Source organism: Notothenia rossii (genome assembly GCF_949606895.1).
Source record: "Notothenia rossii genome assembly, chromosome: 4".
NCBI classification, from domain to species: domain Eukaryota; kingdom Metazoa; phylum Chordata; class Actinopteri; order Perciformes; family Nototheniidae; genus Notothenia; species Notothenia rossii.
The window spans coordinates 73,890,715-73,917,117 of NC_136902.1; the positions used below are offsets into that span (position 1 = coordinate 73,890,715).

General features: G+C 39.3%; 1 protein-coding gene across 3 annotated transcripts in view; it reads left to right on the forward strand.

Annotated features, from left to right (window-relative positions):
• Positions 1-25,686, forward strand: part of cadm1b (cell adhesion molecule 1b) — a 136,063-nt gene extending 110,377 nt beyond the window's left edge. For 2 of the 3 annotated variants that reach the window (XM_079678308.1, XM_079678307.1), the window contains 6 exons: positions 193-351; positions 1,359-1,455; positions 1,731-1,903; positions 9,215-9,265; positions 21,538-21,666; positions 21,810-25,686. In XM_079678308.1, coding sequence (XP_079534434.1) covers positions 193-351; positions 1,359-1,455; positions 1,731-1,903; positions 9,215-9,265; positions 21,538-21,666; positions 21,810-21,928 — 728 coding nt within the window. In that variant the 3' untranslated portion in view covers positions 21,929-25,686. The remainder of the gene's footprint in view (positions 1-192; positions 352-1,358; positions 1,456-1,730; positions 1,904-9,214; positions 9,266-21,537; positions 21,667-21,809) is intronic. The other variant, XM_079678309.1, reaches the window with a different exon arrangement.
• Positions 25,687-26,403: the final 717 nt, after the last annotated feature.

Below are 26,403 nucleotides of genomic sequence, written 5' to 3' on the forward strand. Positions count from 1 at the left end.
GCTGCATTACTGAATCATAAATTAAATGTAAATGCCATCTGAAAACACTCCACTTTGACAGGTAATGTGCTAATAGCTATGAGTATTTGCTCATTATGGTCACTGCGAGTCTGTGCAGCTGCAGGATCTGAGATTTGTTTTTGAGCTGTTAAGCCGTTAACTTTTTTCCCCATCTTGTGCTCATTTCTCTAGGTGAGACAACAGTTGAGGAGACGTATGACAGGATGTTTACTGTCACCAGCCGGGTGAGATTTTCTGTCACCAAAGAGGATGATGGAGTGCCAGTGGACTGCATCATTGACCATCCAGCTGTAAAGGACCTCCTGGCTCAACGACATTTGGAAGTGCTATGTGAGTGACCTAAATGTGTTTTCAAGCCCAAAACACCTAGGCCCCATAAGACGACATACTTTCTCTATCTTTCTTTGGGCTGTTTGGGGGATACCGTACTTATTGTCAGGGCTCAAAAGCCTACTACAAACATTCAAATAGGTGCCAATCACTAGCAATTACTAACAGAATTAGGTTAAATACTTATACAATTATTAAAACATTTACAGAAATGTATAACTTTCTGCAGTCAAATTAGGGAAACTTGGGCGACACAGTTAACAGAACTTCAACATCCTTTGACGGTTATTAGCACCTTTATGCTGCTTAGACAGTCAAAAATATTTAGCTTTTAAAGATGAGAAACGTAATAGCTATGAACTTGTTTCCAGCAGAAAATTGCATTTTTTATTAATATGGGAGCAAGTTTTTGATCTGTTTTGTGATTATCAAAAAATATCTCCTTTGAAGTTCATCTTTAAGACAGTTTAAGTTTTTCTCGAAGACAAAGAAATGTTTTTCAAATAAATAATTTCTTAAGCTTGATTTAAAGTAATATGAAAAGTATTTACCTGGAATCGCGAATATGGCCACAAATACTTTAGCCCACGATACAGTCACCACGAGGGATACACACTTTTGCTCAGGTGTCAGATGATGTTTATGTATTCTTTAAATGGTGAATCGATTGGATAGTTAATACAGGCAGCCTTACATTGTTAAACATCAAAGAAAGGTTATGGTACCCTTTTGTAGTCTTTGTAGAATATTAATTTATTTTCAGATAGACCACTGTTTCGTCTGACCTTTCATAGAAAAAGAGAAAGCTTGACTGAAACGGCTTGACATTTTGGTAATCTTTGGCTAGCATTGATAAGAAGAGAGAAAAAAGGTACTGTATACTCATTGGATGTCTACTGAGCATGTAGGATAATCATTTCATCATCCTTTGTGTGTACCTTCGGCTGGTAACTTTGTTATAACTTGATACTAAATGAGTATTGTGAATGCTCATCTTTTATTTTCAGATAAACCAGAAGTGAAGATTGTGGTGACATATCCTGACGGCTTAACCAGAGAGGGTGATAATCTAGATTTGACATGTATTGCTGAAGGAAAACCAAAGTGAGTGTTCACCCAGATGGACGCACCTCAACACTTCAAGAAAAACTCTTGAAAATGTTTTGTCCTTTCTGCAAGTCTGATTATGGACCTTAACCTTCACATTTCCTTGAGCCATTTAAATGTTAGCAGTTGTATGCATGCTGTATCAAATACATCATTAAACAGGGCCCGTCGATGGCCTTCTTCTTAGCATATCTCAGATTTGACCTTTATTGCCGTTTTCGAGCATGGATTGACAGCGTCTGAGTGATGTCTGTGGTATTTGTGCTCTCCAGTCCCCATCAGATCAACTGGCTGAGAGTAGACGACGATGTGCCGCCTCATGCTGTGGTCACCGGCTCTGATCTGTACATCGAAAACCTCAACAAGTCTTACAACGGCACCTATCGCTGCGTGGCGTCCAATGCTGTGGGAGAGGCCTACGATGACTACATCCTCTACGTATATGGTATGTGTTAAGCTTTATCGCACTTGATGTCTAAATGCCATCATCACTCTTTTACACTAGGATTCAATCTGTATTTCTGATATTGAAAGGTGTATATACCTAACTGCCTACAGTAGCTTTGGCAGTCGAGGGATTGCATTGGAACTACACTATCAGGATTTACTACAGCGTTTGTGCAACAAACAGAATCTCATTTCAAATGTAATAAGGTGAAAGGCATTATTGAGAGGAACAGGAAGCTTGAAGTAGCAGTAGGTGCTGTTGACAAATCTAGAGAGCTCCAAATATACGTTGAAGATTCGAGCTGCTGCTTTACTTTTAATGTTTGATGAGTTTGAACCGTATACAATAAAAAGTAATGGATAAAGTGGATTTTGACTTTTGACAGCATGTTAAAACCCAGCAAATTAGATTTTATATAAAAGAGAATCAGATGTATGCTGATATTGTCATATTGTATGCTGTCATTCAGCAGAACCAATTGGTGCCCAAGAAACCATATTAAACAAAACATATTTATAAATGTGTTTTTTAGAGGTGTCATGCTAGCTGTTTCGAAATGTTTTTTTTTTACACTTTATGCTAAGCCAAGCCAATGTTGCCTGCTGGCTGCAGCTTTATATTTCAAGTACAGACATGAGAGCAATGTCAATCTTCTCATGTAACTCTTGGCAAGAAAGACCCAAATCTCAAACCATTCCTGAACATAGCAACACAAATGCGTATTGACTATTTGGTCTCATATAAAAAATTGAACACTAGATGTCTGCCGTAAAAATGTGGTTTGGTTCTGTTGACATATCGAGGTGGGTAGAATTCCAATGTGTTCTGCAGCCAACCAGTAAAGGGCAATAAAGGGACCATCTCCCCCTGGACTTGACTTTAAATGCAGCAGACAGTATATTCCCCTCAGTTTGAACCTCAAATGCAGCGACTACTATGAATGTCTCCTCACTGATCTTATTTCTTGTTTTACTCTAACATGACTGTCAGTCATGACTCATGACACACTAGCATGTCTTTGTTGTGATTTCCTTGTTTGTGTTCAACACATCAGAATCCTTTAAACCAGGGGTTTTCAAAGTGTGGGAAGGTGAGCCTCCCCTCAGAGAACATGAGAACAGCCGCGCCCCCCCTCCCAATTATTGTAAATTATTGTTGCTATAATGCAGGGGTATTCAATTGAATTTGAAAGAGGTCCAGTAAGAGAACATTTCATTAAATGCTCTGTTTTCGCTGTCTACCTTTCTCTTTTTTGAGCACGTCATTTTAAATGACTCACTGCTGTTTCTCTCTTCTTCTCTCGTCTCTGTGTGTGTTTGAATCTATCGTGCTGACTCACTGACTACACCGATTTGATTGGCTGAGTAGCGTCAGCTTCTTAAAACATTAAACAATAACTCTTTTAAACTTTTTTTTTTTTTTTTTTACATTTTCAACATTGTGGATAAATCCTTATATGCTCAATGTGTTGCTCCCGGCAACACACTGAACATCAACTTTGCCTCCTTATTACACTCACCCCTACTTTAGTGGGAACAATGAGTCTGCGTCTTTGATGCACACAGGCGGATGATGCGGGGATGCAATGTAGACAGGAATAGATCATCAGCCTTGACCGGTACTTGCTTTTGATCAAAGTCAATGCGGAAAACCCGAACTCACACAGGTAGGTGGAGGCAGGGGCGGACTGGGACTAAAAATCAGCCCTGGAATCTCACCCAGCCCAGCCCACACAAATTGGTAGAGCACGCTAGTCAACGGGGGGGGGGGGGGGGCGGGGGAGCCTTGCTGCGTGGAAACGGCCCGCTGAACGGACCTCTGTCGCCTGTCAGCGCAACTTAAATGATGCCGTTTAAAAACATAAAAAATAAAGGCCGGTGCCGGCCGTCAGCGAACCGAGCCGGCCGTCAACGGCCCGCTGACGACCGGCCGTTCTGTGATTCTCCAGAACACACAGATGGCCAGTCTGCCCCTGTGGAGGTGAAGGGAATGAGCACTTTTACAGCCTTGTTGGCGAGGTGGGGGAACTCGGTCTCCACAGACAGCCAAAAGTGTGAAAGTGACACTTTACTCGACTTTTTCTCGTTATTTTTTTTCTCACGCTGCGCCTCCCCTGGAGCTCTCTGGCGCCCCCCCAGGGAGGCGCGCCTCACACTTTGAAAACCGCTGCTTTAAACAACATTAATTTAACACAGAACACAACTGAAAAGTGAGTGTAATCACTTTGACTGCAATCACATAATCTGAAATATGTATAACTTTTTTGAAAGTAAACCTGAGTGTTTAAAGATGCAACAGGCATCTTTTCACTTCAATCCCCAGGGGGGAACAGCAGGGGGGGACTGTTTGAAGTTTTGAAATCATCAGTGACGTCAGTGAAGTACACACTCCTTGGACCTTAATTTCCTGTTTTTGGTGGCTGGCAGGGGTGATGAGAAGTAGGGGGAAATAAATTGCAGCAGGTGCAGCCATTGTTGTGGAGTTTTGAATACTCTCCTTGGAGCGCTTGCTCCCTGCTGTTTAGAAGAGCATTTTGTATTTCGCTCCCAAGTTTCAATTTGTCTCTGCTTGTGTGCCAAGAACATTGTCTGACAGTGACCATACCCAAAACCAGGAAGGGTGAATCTGCTGTAAAGACTGTGAAGTAATATGACAAAAAATACATTTCTATGCTTACAATGTTTTTACTTCAAAGTATTTGTTACTTGGCAAGCCTCATGTATAACAAAGTCAAGACAAGTAATTTGAAACAAATACTGTTTATCTCCAGTAGTCTTTTCAATCATGGCAAATCCAAGGTGCTCAAAGTTGTGTTTGTCAAAAACACATCATCCACTTGTAATTATTCAAAGCAATGTTATTCAGTGTTTTTACATGTCTAAATTAAATATGTAATTATTCATTATTACAAATACAACAATAATTCTTTCTATTTTGCATGTTCCCCAATCAGCAAGGATTGATTTAGCTGGCTAACAGCTCATTGTTCTCATTTCTTTATGTTAAATTAACATTTCATTTTTGTTTGGCAGGCAAATGTATGGCAGTTACTGAAACATCTTTACTTGTGGAAATGAATGCATTCATAATAGTCTAAACCTTAATTCAATTTCAAGCAGAGGTGTCTGAAAACATGTCAGAAGAAAAATAAGGAAGGGAGTGTTGCTGCAGGACTAATGCAGTTTTTATTTTACTCTGTAAGAGTTACCTAGGACTGAATTTCTACACTTGAAGACTTACAAAAACTCCTAAGATTTAGTAACTCCTAAGATTTAGTTAAAACTATCCCTGGAGTCCAGAATTTTCATAGCCACATTTCTTTCAATTGCATGGAAAAAGTCAAACACATATGAATATATTTTCACACTGTCATATGTCTGATGTTTATGTGTTTATTACACCAGCTGAAATGTGTGACTTTGTGCCACCACATGGTTATTCATCATTTTTGCTTTGCCAGGCAGATGATGGCATCTGCTTGTTCCCAATGGACCCATAATAATCCCTTCCAAACAAAAGGACGGCATATACCGAAAAATAGCTCACTCAAGGCAGACTTAATAGCCATCTCGACTTAAATCGTAATTGTTGTGTAAAGATTATTTTGAAACTGAGATTGAACGTGGTGTTTTTATAAATGGATTTTGTGTTATTATCACAAATCATTTAAATTATAATATAATATTCAATAGTTTTTAACAAATTGCCTATGGGCATTTGAGAGCATGAATGATGTGACTACTGCTGTTAAATTAATGCATAATTTGCTTCATGGTGTGCCCCTAACACTTGCATACAATAATGAAAAACAATGGGAGGCATACAGTATGTTATCTGGTTCAGAATTAAACACCAACTATTAATTCTACCTACATTATATTTGCTTTAAGTGTTTGTGCCTTTGGCTATGACATCTTCAATTAGTAACTTCCTATACACATATTTAACCAATTTCCATTAAACACGTTTTCTCTGGTGTACGAGCGCGATGAATTCAGCTCGCTGTAATGAGACACAGGAGATTGGTAAAAGGTGCTCATAACCGTGTATAATTATGTCTGCGACTCCCACTCCTCTTTTCTGGAGGATTTAATGCCAGACAAAATCGTGTTGTGGTCCATGTGAGGGTTTGTAGCCCCATACTAATCATGCCTGCTACAGTAGTTTAATTAGTGTGCGTTTGTGCAGGTTAATTTTGTAAGCAATAGAAACTTGTACTATTTTTCATGACTTCAAACCGTTCAACACTGCTACCCAACCAACTAACAACTAATTTGTCTCACAAAGTAACACATTTCTTCTCTTATCTAGCTTTTTTTTAGCTCCTGCTAAAACGATCAAACTCCTGTCAACAGAAAGCATTTTTGTCTAACCAACTGCACGCCACAGATACCTTTATTTTAATCAGTTGTTTTTGTTCTTGATAAATATGCTTGTGACCATTATTGATAGAGCCAAGCTGAATCGTCCATCAATTCTCCTTCAGCTTTCTGCCACCCTCCACTGCTGCTAGTCCTTCAGGCTCTTCCTATTTCAAAAAGACTAATGACCTTTCACTGTCTGACAGCCCGGACAGGTGTGCAGCCGATGTAAATCCACATCAAATCAGGTCCTTTTGTGGTGTTTGTATTGTATGTGGCCGGTCGAAAGGCTGAGAAAGAGGCTTGTCATGCTGTTTTCCACGTAGGTGTGTCTGCATCAGGCTGTGATTGTTCCCCCCCCCCCGGCTGGTGTGTGGTGTGGGAGAGAGCTGACCGGAGAGAGGCCTGTCTCTCTCAGAGGTGACATGGTGCTATAACTCGTATGCTGCCTGTTGGCGGGAGAGCATTGTGCTTTTACTACCACAGTTTAGCCCACAGTTGACTTTTCCTCCCATAAACCTTCCATGAACGTGAAGTCAGAGATCCCAAAGCACTTGAAATTAGAGATTGATCTGGGTTTTTATAAGGGCTGTTTATTTAACTTTACAATAACACCACTATCAAGATTCAGTGGTTAAAATTGAATATGTTGCGATAGATTGCTGTTCTTAAATCTTATTTTAGAGAAACTGGATAATATATTTATCGGTTTGATAATATATCATTTATTTATATATTTCACTTTTGTGTGCAATCAGAACAGTAGGATGTGCATTCTCATCTATCAAACATTAAACTGAAGCGCTACTTTACAATATATTGAGTGCTTACAGTACATCTTTGCTAATTAAATAGTACTGACTCAGCTAATCTTTACATGTAAATTATTCATTTAAAATCAATGGCTTATGAGAATGTATACAATATCACAAAAGATAACATTGATATTCACTATTTCAGATTTACACTTACACCCTTAGTTTTGACATAACATGAGCAGAATGAATGGGTCTCCATGTTCTCATGAAAGCTGTCGTGAAGCTGTCCTTGTGAATCACACTGTAGCATCTAATGTGCATCGTAGTGACTATTAACACATCAGCTTGTAGATTATTCTTTTAGAAATGCAATAGACAATCTAAAACAATTTCTTAAACAGAAATGTTTCTTTTTGTTTTGGAAGACAACCTCTGAAAATCCCCATCTAAAGTGAGACTTTTAAGCAAGAGACAACAAATAGACAAAAGCAAAAACAAATATCTTCCCTGCTGTCGTGTTGGCATGTTTAAGCAGGCATAGATAAACAATTTCTCCTACATTGTTTCACTTTATGGTTACATTTTCTCTTATCAAATTTCTCACTGAAATAAATGCTCCCTCAAAATATGGCCTCTCCAAAATACACTCATATTTCAGCCCTCATAATGCCGAGCCCAGAGTCATTCGGGCTGGAAATTGCCCATGGAGAATTCTTGTTCGCCTGGATATTATATGTGCCACATCCTATCCCGGCCTTTGTGAAGACCCTCTTTCCTGAATGGCCAATTTTCCTTTTTTCCAGACACTGACATTTCAGCTATCAGACTGCTTTCGGTCACAGGGAAAGAAATCTAACCCACCCCCCTCTTCAAATACTGTCAGAGGAGAATCTCTGCCTGATACCCCGATACCCCCCTACCGCCATTAACACCACCTCCGCCATACACTCCATCCCCAGCGGCAACATTATGCTGTCCTTGATGTTTTATCATTAGTTTGGGAGTGTGTGGTCCCCCACTGCTGTCTTTTGATGGAGTGCAGACAGTAAAGGCATGGAGACAGCCAGCCAATTTCCCCTGCTGCGACTCTCCCACAGCAAGGGGTCGTGCTATCTTTCCCCTGCACCACAGCCAGGCATATATTCCCCTGATGAGAAAGCTTTCAGCCCTCCTTAGTACCGTAGCATACCTGAATTGCCCTCCATTTTGTCTTTCCAATTATTTTGTTTGGGGTTTAGTGACAGGTCTAATCAGTACAGTGTGGGGCGGAGGATGCTGCTTTGGGCTCTGATGTGCTGCAGCGGGAGACCACCAGAGTGGTTTAATTTGCAGTTTCACTTAATTATTGCGAGAGACTGGAAAATAGTAATACCGTTCCATGATTGCCAGATATTTTTTCTCATAGTTAATTAGAGATGTATGACAAAAAGCTCTTCATAATAACATATAATAAACCCTAAGCACAATATAGTCCTAGTGTTCGTATTAATTGGGTTGTTAGCCAAGCTGTATAGTAGTGTGTGCAGGATGGTGGATGCCAACAACCGTAACTATTGGGCGGCTGGCTATGACATTTAACACACACAGATTTTTCCATAGAATCAAGGCTAATACTCTTGGTGATCCCCATGCTCTCCCTCTAGCACCACCATGAGGTAGACATTTCTGGTATTGAGCAAGAAACCTTGTCAACTATTCAATTTATAGCGTTGAAAATTGGTTCACACATTTATTTTGCCCTCAGGATGAATTGTAATAACTTGGTGATCCCCTGACTTTTACTTAAGTGGCACCATCAGGTCATATTTTTTTAATTTGTCCAATATATGGGTCATTACAAATACCTGCAAAACTAATGACATTCCCATCAGCCTCAGATTTTACTTTACTTTCGTGCAGATTAGAGAATGTTACCATGCCAATTTATTAAGCTAACATGGTGGCAAAGATAAACATTACACCTGCCAAATATCAGCATGTTAGCATTGACATTGTTAGCATGTAGCATGCTGACATTAGTGTTGGCTCAAAGCTTTGCCGTGCTAGCAGTCTTAAATTATCTCACCCGAGAAGCCAAAACGTCTGCATGTCACATCTTTTTTCATCTTCAATGACTTTTGTCTATTTCTTTACAATTGTCTTCCTTTATTTCTTATACATGTTCTTTATTTTTTACTCTTTTCATCTAGATGCTCCCACTACTATCCCCACACCCACCACCAACCCAGTCAACACACAAGGTACTGTATGCCCCAACTACTGTCCCTCTCAGCAATCATGTCTGTTTTTATGAGTGTGTGTGTGTGTGTGAGCTGGCATGCATATGTGATCAGGTGTCCGTGGAGAGAAAGAACGAGGTCTTGGGTCTAAGAGAGACTGTGGATGGCCAGTTTTAATCAGATAGTGCTGATAGGTGACATTGAGGACAGGCAGCGCGGGGCTGTCAGAGACACCTGTCATAGACCTTTTCAGTCACATGTTTGATCTAAGAAAATGTAAGGACTCTGCTCTGCTGTTCTGCTATCTTATCAGCATCTGCAGCCATATCTCAACCGGCCCATCCATCATATTATAATGCCCTTTATATCTCCCGTACAAATGCCAGTCACATCTCGTCTTTTGGAGGCCGAAAAACATCAATAACCATTTTTTCATAGAAAAGCGAATGGATGGCGGTTAATTTGGGGCATTTATAGGAGCAACCTTTTTGCATCTTCTGTAAACAGTATTTTAAACTTTGATTAATCTGTTTTCCAAAAATGTGTTTTATTATTAACCATTTAACAAAAAAAAGCTCTTATTTCGAAAGCAGCGCTAAAGCTAGACAGATGGCGAGGCAACCTTGGGAGTTGACATTTGGATATGCCACAATGTGACATTTCAATACAAAAAACTATCCTTAAAGAATAGATTGGTTTATCAATAGCTTTAGAGATAGAGCAATTTTGACCCTTTTGTCATAACCACTCTGCATTTCATACAAATATGGAGAGCCAATACAAACATACAAAGTTTGAAGCTCAGTGTGAGACTCCATCAAAAGCTCTGTGGTTTGCATGTGACAGCTTTCACATACAGTATCCTTCCTTTTTACTTTTATTTGGTAAAGTATTTGGCTTTTAAATCATTTCCATGTGCATTATGTATTTATTGAAAACTACATGGTCAACTTAAAATTATACTGCTTTTACACCTGGCTTGTTTTTAGTTTACCGCAGACATTCCTTCTTCTACATGTATGTTTTATAATTGAACTATTGAAACTCATTTTTTGTTGTCTCACTCCTTCTCAAATGAAGTCATCGTTTCAGTCAGCCAGTGATCATGCTGCATGGATACAGCTTCATTTCAGCTCTCTGACTCTGGGTGTGGCAAACAGGATGTTGCTTTGTTGCCAAAGTGTGCATTACTCTGCAGTTTTTTGCCTAAATTCTGTTCTGAATTTCACTGGTGCAGCCGTCTCCGTGTTTTCTGCTGAAACATTCGAGTAATTTCTGAAAGAGGATTTACGGTGATTTATGCAGTACATGCAAGGAGGATGTAATTGAGCTTTCTTGCGGTTCACTACTCTTCTAAATACCCTGTCACAGGGGCAATGGTAAGCTGACTTGTGGTAGATTGCTTTGCACTACCTTAATCAGCATAACAGCACAGTATAGCATTTTCTTCAATAGAAAAGTATACAGTACAATTTCTTATTCATTGACCAGTGTGAATTGGCACTGCCACCTCTACCACCAGCTGCGAAACTCTGCTGTAATCAGGGACCACTGAAATGCTTCTGTATCCTTATTTTAAAGATCCAATCTGTAGATTTTTGGATGAATACATTTCAGTGAAACATAAAGATTTTAGAGTATTAGTTATTTGTATTTGCTAATCAAGTGGTTGTCAACGGATCATGACAACAATAGAAAGAAACAACTTTGAAAGATCAGGTGATAGACATCACAGTTTCTTTTCTGACTGTAATTGAAGGTTGGGTGCTTAAACCTGGTTTTAATGCTATATTTTAAGCATTAGCCCTGTATCTTTTCTTTGTAGCATTTTATCTATTTGTTTTTACCCTTGACCTTATTTCTATTGTTGTTTTGATGAACATTTGAAATGTCTATGGCTGAAGCTAGTGGGGATCTAAAAAACAAATACGGCACACAGTGGATTTAGTTCTTTACTGTTGAAGGGGTTTGAATTGTGACGCTAGGGATACCTTTTATGTATTTATTGGATCACAAGTTGTAGCTTTTAAATGTTTTTTTTAAACCTGTACTTTGATAACCTCACCAATGTCTGAGTTAAAACCTAAACTTATTACAGGGATAAACTATACTGTATGAACACACTAAGCTCAAAATGCTATAAGCAGGTCCTTTGTAGTATGAAAATAAACTTGAATTCTGATCCTTGTTAGCCCACTGTCTCTCCGGTTTGTGGTTTATTATATATTTCAAAAACTTGGTTTAATTTCCAAAATGCTTTGATTTCACTTGCTAGATTTTCTTCTACTTGCCGAGTTGTTTTTTCCTTTTGTTGCTTTGCGAAACTGAAGCCTAAGTTCAAGGCCTAAAAATGTCTTTGTTCAGTGAGGGGGACGTTAAAGAACTGAATCTCACAGTTGTTTCTGTTCTTTGCTGTTTTATGTTCAGAAGGTTTCACAAGAGTTCATATTGTCAGGTCTTTCAGTGTCTTAAAGGATGCAGAGAGCTATTGTTTGTGTGTGTAGACCTCATGGGACAGATAAGTCACCCGTTTAGAGGAACATTTTTCATTTGTTTGAAAGTATCCAGACCTTGTTTATCTTCATTTGTTCTTATTGCATATTTACACTTAAAGCTTTTACTTGACGTCTGAGTCGCTAGATATAAGCAACCTTCTATCTTACTGATCTAAATACTTTTGACACACCATTCTTATTCTGACATACCACACAACACAATACACAGTAGTAGCTTTCTGAACAAAACATCATTCCTATAATGAATGGAGCAGAATATTGTCGGTTCCAGGCTCAGAGAAAAGAAAACATAGTGGTCCACAAGTTCTTAGTTGGTGGCTGTATTTCTTTTTGAGAAAGAGGGTAGAATTTACCCAGAATCCCCAGCTCTGAAGGAATAAAGAGAGTCTGTGGCGATAATGCTCCAGCTCGTCAGATGCTCAGAGATGATCCAAGGCAGGGACATGATATCCCGGCTAAGCCTTCAGTAACCCCCCCTCTCCCCCAGCTTGTCGAGAGGAGCCAGAGGAAAGACACGGAACAGGGAAATATGTTGTAGACTTGATTAAAAAGACCCCATGTTTCTGCCGATCTGCAGTGCAGCGTAAACTGTTGTAGCATGCTACAGTAGGACCTCTGATGAATAATCTAAAAGGAATATAAAAACTAAACATCAGAGAGGCTTTGGGTTGAGATGAGTTAAAGGGGGCTTTCAGAGGGTAACAGCCCTCTGCTTTGTGGAAAATACAAGTTGTAAATTAACTGCTAATAAGAGCTTTGCAAACAAACATTACACTGCACATGAACCTGAGTTTGGCCCATATACTGCACCCTTGATAACATTGCAAACCATAATATAGTGTTTTATGGTTTGTTTGGTTAAGCCAACAGGGATTTGTAGATCGATATTACTTTAACATGCAGTGCACATAATACATACATGACTTTAGGGATATTCCCTTTGTTCTAACAAACACATGGATTTTTTTTTTTTAAACTGAGTAAATCATGTGATATTATCACCAGATGGTATTTTAGGAATCCATTTCTGGCAGGTTTTCATACATGTTTGATTTGCTGTTCCCTCCCTTAGCACTGGTACATGTGAGGTGTTGGCAGATTTCCACTGCTGTTTGGTCTTGGGATTCAAGCCTTAACCCCACACACACTATATTGCCTTCAACAAAGACGTGTTTTGAGTGGATTTAGTATTCAACATAATTAGCTATTACACATTTAATAGCGTTGTTTTAACTCTCACATGAGCCATCTTTTTTTCAAGTGTTTAATTGGAAAGATTAAAGAATCATTTAGAAATGCTAATTACTTTTCTTCCCTTCATATTTGTTTACTCTGATTCCCAATTGAAATTGTGTTTTTTCTGACCTGAGGTTTTCCTTTCTTTCCTTTAAACAGTTAGTAAAGAAAGAAAATATTGCAATGGTCCATTTTAATTAGTCTCCGGGGTATAGGTTAGTAATGCCTGCCGACCCTACAGTTATAAGTGTGTTTCACTGCAGTAATATTGTTTTTAATGGAGCAGTAATAAATGATTATTAGAGTAGGGTAGGGTTTGGAGATGGTGCCATTGAACTAGCCTTGTATCCTCATTTTGTGTTATTTTACTGCAAGAAACTTTGGGGAGAGAGCAGTGATTTCTATTATATTGTCAACCTTTCTCTAGCCTTGATCTCCGCTGTGGGGAGGACACGTTGAAGAACAAGTATGAAGTGGAGATGAATGCTAAAGTATTTTGTGAAAGGAAGTTTTGCCAATTTAAAAAGATACAATTAACTGACATTTAGGAGTTCAAGTTCGCGGTCACAATTTACATTTATTTGCCATTTTATTAGTTGTCGGACCTTCACTTCGATTTCAGCACATCCTCTAAAAGTCATAGCTGTATTTGTACATCTTCAAATCATTCTTCGGTTATCACAAAAGGACTCAGGGAATCCATTTAGCGAGTGGCATTGGAATTCAACTGAGGACAATGCGCTGTTGATGTTCTGCTATAACAGCAACACAAAAATGATTTGGTGAAATTGCCCATGTATGCTCATCTTGTTACGTTCATTTCCTTTTTTCGTACAGCAACGAATACAAAAGCCACGGATGTCTGTGGTTCAATGTTGCAAAATGGCTATTGACGGTCCTTCAGTTGATTCTGCAGGCAGGCCTGATTGTCCTGCCCCTGTCCGGGTGAAGGTTACTGTGGGAGTCTATTCAGTGCTTGTGACGGCTTTGCTCTTTCAATGCAAGAGTCATTGTTTCAATTACATCCATGTTATTACATCTATAAATTGTAAAGTGTTTGTTAGTGGGTAAGCGCTGGTGTATGTGTGTGTGTGACATGCCTCGTTATGTGAGCAGAAAACTATTTTCAAAAAAAGGAAAAACTGAAATGATGTTCCATTTTATCCGGTGACAAGCTCGCAGCTCTGATTTCCACGCAGACAGATCGGCTGATAGGATGCTCTGTTGCTGACCAGATCGGCAATTAGTCATCCCACTACAGGGACAGAAAGGTGCGACTGTAAAGAATATGCTACTGGCAGCTCAGCGGAGCAGATTCCACGGCCATGCATACACAGGCATCAGTTGGAAATCCTCTTAATTCCCCCATAAATCCCCACGGCTGTGCACATCATGTCAGGACGTTGGGGTGGGTATGTTAGCACTCCCCCATCGAGCCGTAAGCAGAGCTGCACTGGTGGTATAGACACCAGTCACATTACAGGCATAATGAAATTCTACTTATTTCAAGTGTGAGGCCAGAAAGGCTGCTGTAATAACACTCTCTGCCATTTAGAGGTTTCTTTTTTGTTTCTGAGCACAGCGTTGTATTAAGAATATTTAGACATGGAGTGCCTAAGGGAGTCATACTTTTGAGCTTTGGTGCGTTAAAGCAATGAATGACAAACCAATCTACAAAGGAAAAGGCAGGCATGAAAAAAATGATACTTTCTGAAGAAAATGTCTTCTTGTTGAGGTCAGAGATTAGAATCAGTAGTAGCAGTGCTTTGGGAGTCATAACGTTCCTTTCCCCTCTGTTACAAAAATGCAGCAAGTGAACAAACTAATATGCAAAATAACAACACCTGCTGCAACAATCGTGAGGTTTTGTTTCAATCTACTGGGACTCTATTGGTCCCTATGGTCAATGTGTTTGAATTCTAAAGCATTTTGGTAGTAGCATAACAAATTCAGCACATTAAAAAAAAAAGATAACCTTGATCTCAATTGTTAGCATCTCAATCTAGTCGGACGACTAACAGATATTATTTCTTGAAGAGAATATATTAATGGAGGATGTATGTCTTTTATGGTTTTGTAATCCCATTTGGGAATGCATACTGTAGATGCTTGTCATTACACAGAAAATAATAAAAATAGAATGGATTTACAAATAATAAAGTAACCTGATTTGTTGTACTAATAACTCCAAACAGGCATTGTGGAAAGAGTAGATTCTACAACGGCCCTTAAAAACACATGTATATCTGTATCTTCCCAAACAATACATCCAGAGGCTTTTTTATTTCTTAATGTGTAAATCTGATATCTAATGACATTTTCTGAGAAGATCTTGCTTCAGAGCCTCTGAATATATTACACATCTGTTTTCACAGGCGGAGTAGTACACCTCATGACTAGTGACCTTTATGTTCTAAATCAGCTTACAATACGCTTTAGACCTCTGTATTGCATATTGCATAACATGTCTCATAATCTCTTTACGATGTAGTGCCGGCTGCAGCAACACCACAAGATTAATGAAAATGAGCACAACAGTAATGTTTATATTGAATTTGTGGCACTCCCTTGTAATACATAAGGTACTAGCAAACAGAAAACTGGTGTTCTGCAGTCGACTTAATGCCTCCAACATGATATGCAACCAACCATAACAGTTGATACTGTAGGTGTTAGGGGATTTTTCACTTTGACATTTTAGTGATTGAGTCCCGATGCTTACCCTGGGTGAATTTTTTCTTCCAGTTAAATACAATTATTTCTCGGTGTGCAGGGGCGGCCGAGACCTCGCATGTTTTCTTGCAGATGTGTCAAATGGAGGACAGCGGGGAGCAAGGCGAGTTCAGAGAGTTGTGGGGGAAGAGACTGGGAGGAGACTGGACTCTTCAAAGGCCATTTATGAATGTTCATTAGCATGGAGCATAGGCCGTTCTATGGGCATAAATATGTCTCATAATTATTTGTGTGAACATAAAAATAATTTGTGTGTAAATATATGATTTGTAAATGTAAAACACCATCCACAAATGCATTTAAAAGATTTGCAAACTCACAAATAAATGTGCAAGTGTAAAACGGATCTGCAAATACGTTAAATATTTTCACAAATAAAAAAAAGATCTGTGAATATCTCTTTAACATTTACAACTTTCGATCAGGCATTTGTGAATTCAATTTGTATTTGTCGAACAAAAATGTGCTTGCGGATCTCAAATCTCTGCTCGTGGATCTCACATTTCTGCTTGTGGATCGTCTTTTTATACACACGGAATTTTGAGACATATTTTCTCCGCTAAAATCTACTCGTGTCACTCGGTTATTTTCGGAAACCACGTGATGGCCTGCTGATGACGACATTTCCGCATGATTTCAAAGTAAGAGCATGATGGTTTGTTTAATGCTCTGTTTTTTATTATAATGAACAGCGGAACATTAGATGCATTCTTTATCACCATTATCATCATCATCATCATCATCATCATCATGTTTTAGTGATAGTTAGTTTGTGTTAGTTTATTGGTTCAATACAGCATATATCGAGCACTTTCGTTGATGTTGAAGTACAGGCTATACTGTACGCCACTTTCGGATCCCGGGGGGAGCAGCTGGCAGCCCAGATAAAACTATTTCTTCATTGTTTGTTGTGTATTCAGTCAAGCGGGTCAAAGTTACATTGTAAAATTGTAAGTACAATGTAAAGTCCTGTACTCTGCAGGTGCATGTAAAGAGCAATACAATGACAAAACCTTTCCAAACAAAACAACTAGTAGGTAGGTAGGCAGGCAGGCAGGCAGGCAGGCAGGCAGGCAGGCAGGCAGGCAGGCAGGCAGGCAGGCAGGCAGGCAGGCAGGCAGGCAGGCAGGCAGACAGGTAGGTAGGCAGGCAGACAGACAGATAGATAGACAGATAGATGGATATCAGATAGATACTTAATTCATCCCAAATTGTGAAATGTGTGGAAACAAGTATAAACACAATAACATTAAATACAAATGAAAGCAATAGACAGGAATATATGCATATACGGTAGAAAGGACACAATGAATATTATAACATTTAATGTAGCCTTACTATGAAGGCTAACCTAAATACGGTGCTTTTCTACAGATTACTTTATTACTGCACTGCTAAAGTAAAATTAGGCCGATTAATAAGATGTGAAGTGCTTTGTAACTTTGACCCGCTTGACTGAATACAGTACACAACAAACAATGAAGAAAGAGTTGTATCTGGGCTGCTTCGCTGCTAGCTGCTCCCCCCGGGATCCGAAAGTGGCGTATAGCATGTACTGTACGAAAGTGCTCGATATATGCGATATTGAACCAATAAACCAACACAAACTAACTGTATCACTATAACATGATGATGATGATGATGAGGAGGATGATGATGATGATGATGATGATGGTGAAGTAAGAATGCATCTAACGTTCCGCTGTTCATTATAATAAAAAAACAGAGCATTACGTAAACAAACCATCATGCTCTTACTTTGAAATCATGCGGAAATGTCGTCATCAGCAGGCCATCACTTGGTTTCCGAAAATAACCGAGTGACACGAGTAGATTTTAGCGGAGACCGGCGGAAAATATGTCTCAAAATTCCGTGTGTGTAAAAAGAAGATCCATGAGCAGAAATGTGAGATCCACGAGCAGAGATTTGAGATCCGCAAGCGCATTTTTGGTCGACAAATACAAAATGGATTCACAAATGCCTGATTGAAAGTTGTAAATGTTAAAGAGATATTCACAGATCTTTTTTTTATTTGTGAAAATATTTAGCGTATTTGCAGATCCATTTTACACTTGCAAATGTACGGAGCCCTGGAGGGTTCATAGAGAGAAAAATAAATAAAACGTGGCCACGTTTTACTAAAGCGTGCGCACGAGTTACTAAAGCGTGCGCACGAGTTACTAAAGCGTGCGCACGAGTTACTAAAGCGTGCGCACGATTTAATAACTAAAGCGTGCGCACGATTTAATAAAGCGTGCGCACGAGTTAATAAAGCTTGGCCTTGTTTTATTTATATTGAGGGATTCCTGTCCGTGACTCACAGTATATGCTGCCCACAGCTGTTTTATAGAAGGAAAACCTCCTTCACTTTATGAAATCTCTGCGGCACCAGTGGCCTGTGCTACGAAGCAGGATTCGCTATTTACACTATTCATTCATGAAGTATGACACTGCGCTGTCAGCACGCGTCTCCATGTTTGTGATTGGTCAAATGTTGCTAACCCCGTCCCTTTCACGTGAACGCGCTCTCAGCCGGTCAGAGAAACCCTGGTTGATTTACTGAGTTGATAACCAGCTTCGCAGGACCGCTTATCGACATTGCGTTTGTTAGGGCTAGTTAAGCCGGGTAAATCGAACATATCCAGGGTCTGTTGAACTGGCTCCGTAGTACAGGGCTCTGGAGGCAGTAACGTGTAACTCAGCAGAATCTGAGAAGAGCAGCACCAGCTGCAAAGAGCTGTGCCTTTTACTGTTTACTTCATTGTGTTTCCCTTCATTAGAACCGCTGAATAGAGATCGAGGCTGCTACGTTTAACCACACACACCTCTACACACATCGAAGTACCAGAGTATTCCGCCTCGTTTTATGAAGGAGATGTCCTGTCACCGGGGCGCATGGTGTGTGTGTGTGTGTGTGTGTGTGTGTGTGTGTGTGTGTGTGTGTGTGTGTGTGTGTGTGTGTGTGTGTGTGTGTGTGTGCACGCTCAGCTCCGCTCTGTGTGCGTGCTCGGTGTGTTTGTGTGTGTCCGACACCACCGGCATTTGTTTTCAAATGACCACGAACAGTAATTTACACAAATCTGGTTCTCCATAGTTATATGTGTATTCCCAAGTGAAAGAAATTCGTTTAATCTTAATCTCGATGTGATAGTCCTGCCGGAGTACACCGGAACGAACGATACTATCATAAAAAAATGCCGCCCCCCACCCAAACACACACACACACACACGTGCGTGCGCACACACACAAAACGAGGCCACGCTTTATTAACTCGTGCGCACGCTTTATTAACTCGTGCGCACGCTTTAGTAACTCGTGCGCACGCTTTAGTAACTCGTGCGCACGCTTTAGTAACTCGTGCGCACGCTTTAGTAACTCGTGCGCACGCTTTAGTAAAACGTGGCCACGTTTTATTTATTTTTCTCTCTATGAACCCTCCAGGGCTCCGTACAAATGTATTTGTGAGTTTGCAAATCTTTTAAATGCATTTGTGGATGGTGTTTTACATTTGCAAATCACATATTTACACACAAATTATTTTTATGTTCACACAAATAATTATGAGACATAGGCCTACCTATGCCCATACCGTTCCCTCTCCACAGGGAATGAGTGGTGTTATCTGACATTAGCGATACCTAGTAAACAAATAGCGCCTTGCACATCTCACAAACGCAGACACACAGAAACTGCTCAATCCGTGAAGACAAGTCCATTTAGAGTGGTTGCTCAACTGTAACAAAACTTTTCCATTAATCTGTTTTAATGCACTTCCAAGACGCCCTTGTGCTGCACTGAACGCAACTTGAATAACATCGTTTTTTTTTAGGTTGAGATGTGAATGTGTCACTTGTCTTGGACCCCTCAACTTGACTTATTACACCCTCACAGTGTTGAGAAATTCTGCACTCTCCGCTCGTCTTTTATCAAAATCATTCAAGTTCAGAGCATGGCTAGTGAGATTGATGGAAAATTGAGCTGCTCTCTCATGCAGTAAAGAACAGTGCAGCCATTCCCTCGTCTGCCACTCCTCCATCAGTCCAAATGTGCACAGATATAGACTATTGATAAATGCGTCTGAACTATTCTGAGACTGGAAATTTAGAGGCTTGAATTTTGCCTTGTTCTACTGTGGTGCACGGATAAATCTGGCTAAATGCTAGACAGTGATACTGTCTGACACCTGAGGCAGCCACGTATTTCTCTGCATGGGGACACCAGGCCTCCAATTTATCTCCAGACTTGTGTCTATTTCTGATGATTGAGTTCTATAATTTCCAGAAATGGCCTCTTAAATCACAATGTATTTTACAGTGTGTGAACTCTCGATTAAATTGCAGACAGTGTCTACCGTTTCATGGAGAAATAACTGTCTTGAAACGATTTTAAACATTGTTCACTCAAGGGGCTCAATTGGAGATTTCAGCTGTATGAAGCACTGAAAACCTTTGTACAAGAGGGATACAGGTACACTTTGGTTTGGTATTGATAACACACATTTAAGGTGGTGCTAGAAGTGCTGCTCCTAGTACTAGACTCTTGGTACTAGGATGGGTTAAATACAGAGAACACATTTCACTATGTGTGCTGTGTGTTCTGCATGTGTGACCATTAACGAGGGTTTCATCTCTCCCAATTCAGTGGGATTTTGTTACCTTAAAGGTGACCTATCATGCAAAATGCACTTTTGTACGTCTTGTATACATGAATATGTGTCCCCGGTGTTCCAGGGAACTCACCAAGTGTCAGAAAACACAACCCTCTCTATTTTCCTCTATACCCAAATCTCTTAAAAAGGGGCTGCAACGGATCTGATACAGACTGATCCAGATTTGAACACTTCTATGACGTCACAGAAGTGGCGCTCCGGCTATTGGGCCAATTCCACCAATCAGGAGGAGACAGCCACGGACATTGCCGTTCGAAAGCGCTGGAGACGCTGTAGTACATATGCCAGGCCTGTAGATGGTGCTGTTCTCACAGAATCAGCCCATGCAAAGACGGTGTTAAATTGAGTAAAATGAGGAATGGCTAAGATGCATGATCTGTTTGGTATTTTGAAAAATAAAAAGTATAAATATGCCTTATATAGGTATGGTCCTACACTATATTATTCAAAGATAGCATGATAGGTCCACTTTTTTATGCTCAGTGAACCGGCCCCAGCTCCATATTTGCCGCACAGACTGAAGAGTGGTATTGGTCCTCTCATTTAACTGAGAGAAATAGAATATATGTCATTTCCCAAACATGTTAAATTATTAACTTAAATGCAACTTGATTAGATTTGGCAGATATTAATTTAATTCTAATGATTCATGGATAATTGGATGATGACTCTTTACAAAGAAAGTAATTAGGAATAGATGAAGAATGTTTATAATGTTAAGATTCTCATTCTGGGTATTTTCAAGCTGAAATATTGAGAGCAATTTGCAGGATATATCAGCTAATAAATAATAGTTTTAATTGCCTTTGGGACAATCAGTCACACATTGTGAAAAATGTACCTTCCTCCATGGACCCACATGTGCCATGGTATCATCGCATTTTTTGTACGGAAACAACATCAGCACTTTTCTTAAACAATGACAGGTGCAAAGATTATGTAGTATTTTCTCAATTTCAAGATTGGTTAATGCTAGAGAAAGAAGAAAACTAAATACTATTACGTAGACTTCGGCAGCCTCATTATTTGATCGCCACAGCTTCCAGTGGGGTCCACATCTGCATGCAAATATTATTGACTGGCTAAAAATGGGTTACTGCTGGTGAAATTATTTAGAATTATTGTCTTGTTTTTCAGACTCCAGAGCCAGCGATGGGGCACCGCAGAAAATTGACCATGCTGTCATCGGTGGAGTGGTTGCCGTGGTGATGTTTGCCATCCTCTGTGCACTCATTGTTCTTGGTCGATACTTTGCCAGACACAAAGGTAAGGCAATGGCGGCGCAATCATAATTGATCATGAACACATCTTAGAGTTAAGTGTTTGTTGGTTGCAAGTGGAATGCAATAGGATTGAGGAGCACAAGTGGAGGAAGAGATTTGTTGCTAATTCTTCTGTACTTTTTCCAGGAACTTACTTCACACATGAGGCCAAAGGGGCGGACGACGCAGCCGACGCAGACACGGCCATCATCAACGCGGAGGGTGGACACAACAACTCAGACGAGAAGAAGGAGTACTATATCTAAATCGAGCAGGCCAGGAGAGACGGGTGGGGATGCTGGTGGTGGTGGATGTGCTTTGAGAGTCTAACTCTGATTTCTTACAAGAAGGCTTGAGGCAGGGAGTGTGAGATTTAAAGAGGAAGAAAAGAAAACGTGGAAAGTAGGACTGGCATGGCCAAGTGGTAAGAAGAGGCTTTGCTGAATCTCCTATCCGACCCTTCCTGGACTGCTGGGGCCTATTCTGTACAGTTCAATTATTTTACAGACAATTTTGTGCCTTGTTCTATTTCTTTTTTTCTCCCCCCCCCCCTTCACATTTTTCTTTGGATTGTATTTTTTTCATTATACCTAACCTAATCCTTTGATACATTTGGGCTTTGGAAAGCAAATAGTCCTGGTGTTTGTGTTCTGTCTTTAGCTCATGTACCCAGATCAGAGGAGCCAGCTCACAGACACTTTTATTATTATTTGTTTGAGTAATCTCAAGACTTCAGTAACTGAAACACAGTCTCAATACTATCCTCCCTGCTGGGTCAACGTTCAACAGTCCTTGCAAATTCCTACCATACTTGTTTTGACATACTTAAGTGCATATTTTATTGACTCCCCTTTGAGGTCAGGTTCACTGTGTTGATTACTAATGTAACAGTTGTGAGTAATCTTCATGCTCGTCTTAGAATGTATTTGTTCTTGAAAGTGAAGTAGCAGTGCCGTTTAGTATCATTTCACGACAAACCGCAGTGTACAACTGGCCCCTCGCTGGTTTCAAGACAACATCTGAAATAGATGTGAGGTCAGTTTAGTATTGTTTAGGGTATTGTGGAGTTAGACAGTAAGACATCTTGAACGCTGTAATGTGCCATGAACTAGAGTTCAAATTTCTATAGAGAAAAATCAGAACCAACATATTTAACAACATATAACATGTACTGTCATCTGCTTTCTTTGTTTTTGGAGTCAAGAGCTGAAAAATGGGGTCAAAAAAACATTAATGGCGTAGTTGGACATTTGAGAAATTGTGCTTTTTTGCATTATTGGCATGAGTAACATTGATTCCTCCATCGTGTCTATTAGCTACATGCAAGCTAACAACAAGCAGCCAGTTAGCTTTGCCAAGCATTAAGACTGAAAACAGGAAGAAACCGTTCTGTCAATAGGTAAAAAAAAAAGACAACAGACACCCAAGCTGTCATTCCCACACTTTTCTTTTTGTAAAGGTTTAACAAACAAGTTGATACATGAGCTTTAGAGGCAGTCACAGGTGGATTAGTTACATTTGGCCAGTGTCAGGCTAGCTGTTTCTCTGTTTCCAGCCTTTGTGCTAAGCTAAGCGAACAGTCGGCTCATGTTCATTCTGCCGACATAGTTTGAATGGTTTTGATCTTCGCATTTAAGTATAGGAGAGAAGAAATACATGTATTTCCCAAAATGTCAAACTACTCCTCAAAAGCAGAATATCTTTGTTTGTAATTACTTTGTCGGATGGACTTAAAACATGGTAAAAAAAAGCGGCTAATAAGTACAGAGCCAAGAAAACAGATTATTAAAATTAAATGGATTTTAAGGTCAGACTTTACTTTTAGTATGTACAAATAAACTCTGCAGTACCTCAAAGAGTGACGATTCCTGCTGCATAGATAATGAAATCGAATTAACATGTATTATTGCTGGATATTGGTACAGCCTGCTGTGCGTGGTTTTGGTTTGAAATTGAAATTCTTCATATTTTCATACCACCCACACGGTCGACCCTGGACCAAATATAATAATAATGCGAGTGTGCATACAAACAGTGAATATCACTTGTATGAGGCAAAGGCTGAAAGTCCACTGTGCAGAGAGCTCCTCTCTAAATAATTGATTTAAAAAAAAAAGATGATACAGTACATTAACCATTTAATTGGATACATTTCCAGGGCAATGGTTTATTTTATTTTGCAAAGTTTTATATTTAAATTTGATAATACTGTTCAAATAAAGACGAATTGTTACACTTTCAATAAAAAAGTTTCCTTTCAGTGAGAATAACCGACCACGGTATGTCCCTGTGAATACCTGAAGAAAAAAAATATTTTCGCTTAATTCCTGGCTTAGAAATCCTTGCCACACAATACACTGTTTTGCCCTTGCCCATACACAAGTGTAAAAAGTCATTCAGTCATTGAACATGTGAATCAGTTATATTTCCTTTCTGTCTGCAAAGACATTTTACCTTTGGGCTTTGATATCTTGTAAGGACTGAGGGCCTCACAAGTTATCAAAGATTTGCGTTGAGCTTTAGACTTGGTTTGCGGAAAGATCATTTTCTTACTGTCATCCTGCAGCCTCAAACCTTTACAAAGGAGCCGTCTACTGTCACAAATGTATTTTTTTCCCCCCACTAACACAAATCAGAAGATCCTGCACTTGCTCACAGATACGCAGTGTGCACACCGTGCAAGCTTCATGCCTCCGAGTCTGTCACAGCTAGGAGTGTAAAGCCTGTTTGGTAATTAGAAAGGGATTTCATTGTGTTACCTGAATAAGACAAAAAAAGAAAACTGTAAATGTATTGTGAAAAAGGATAACCACTGCCTTAAAGCTATCTCTTGATACTCATTAAAAGAAACGACTGAAGGACTTTATTTAGTGCCTTCTATTATTTTGAGGCATATGGTTAGTATCTTACAGTATCCTCATGTACACTCTTAAAGTATATATTGTATATTTCTCTCCTTTCTAACTTACAGGGCCAATTCTCATCCAGGTTGTATGTGTTCAACCAGACTTGCATCACAATTACCGCCTGGAGCATAAAAAAGCTAAAATGAGTTAAAAATATATATATATTTCTTTGTTTATCAGGGTGGTGTGGCAGCTTCCAATAACTACAATGTCGTAAGCCAGGGTAGTATTTATTTTCTTAATGAGTGATGGCAAAACAAATTCAATTTGGTCATAATTATTTTCTCTGCTCTACTTCACTTGTTATTTATTTGGATATCTTCAAGGACACGGCTTGCTATTAATGTCAGACAGGAATATGTTACGAAAAGCTATACTAAGCTACAATAAAAGTTCATTTTTCAAGATTTTAAATGGAGTTTTGGTGTCATGGAAACAGCTATGTGCATGACATTTTATTTTGAGGGTTGATATTTATCTTAAATGGTTTTGAAGTGACTTCTTTTAAATCAAGGAACATAAACAATATTGTCGAAATAATTTTAATCCAATGTTTTATTTGTTTTAAATATTTGATATCTAGAATGTTTATTTTCACTCTCTCAGGTTCATGAGTGTTAATAGTTGTGTTTTGTTTTTTTGCATCTCAGGTAGAATGCAAATTAAAGGCCCTCCCAGTATATACTGTAGTACCACAGATATTCAAACAGTGACAAAATCACAAGATGTACATGTTTATTCCCATTTCTACATGTTTGTCTTCTTAATATGGTGCACTGTTACAGTAAACGTTAAATATTATTTTGCATAGACCTAGTTCACAAAGAAATACAACTAGATTTGTTAAGCAGCCGAAAATGATGTACAGTCAGTGTCAACAAAATCACAACGATGTTCATGAAACTTCTTCTTCTTCCACCTTAACACTTTGCTCATACAGTATTGGTTATTTAGTCATTATAGGGTGTGACCACAGACAGTCAATCAAGCATCTGTTTGTATTCATTCAGTTCAGGCATCATTTTGATGGATGAAAAGATGGTGTATTTACTGTGACATTAAGTTTTATGAATGATCTGTAACATGTCTTGGATATTTGGATTAAACTCATGTTTAAAGCCCTGACTGGGGAGGGGAGTGTGTGGGGGGTGGGGGTTGTTGGTTGTTTTATTACACCCAAAAATTGTTGTTTTTCTTGTTAAATCCTACATTTCTCTCATTACCCAGGTGACATTTTTTCCTTTGTATAGTGAAGAGGATGTTTCTCATACGACCATGCATATTTTGTATTGGTTCACACCAACATTTTTACAAAAGAAAAAAAAAATCCGAGGAGTACTTGTCTTAATAAAAGATATCAATGTTTAAATATGCGGTGTTGTTGTGAATTGATCAAAAACGAGCATTTTCACTTTGTAGTCCCGTGTTGCTCGGAGATGCAGGCATCAGCATTTATTAACTGGTATTAATAACCCTCTCCCTGTTTTAACATCCTGAATACATTAGCTGGACTACAGCTGTTCACTTCACCTTGAGCTGCTGATACTTGTCAAACTCCCAAAGAGGAAGATCTCAAGCAGAGGCAAACATTCTGTACCGACTTATATTTAATGTGCAACAGCAGCAATCTGAACTCCCATGAGAGTCTGACACATGCACTGTGGTACGGATGGAGGGGAGAAACGTTTTAAATGACACAATGACTGACACGACAGGCTCAGGGGCCCCTGTTAAGATTTCCAGCTGAACACGTAGATGTTAGTGATTTGACAAATTGATAGGTATTTCGAGGAGCAAGGCTTAGTTCATAACCATAAGCATTTCTGTCATCATAA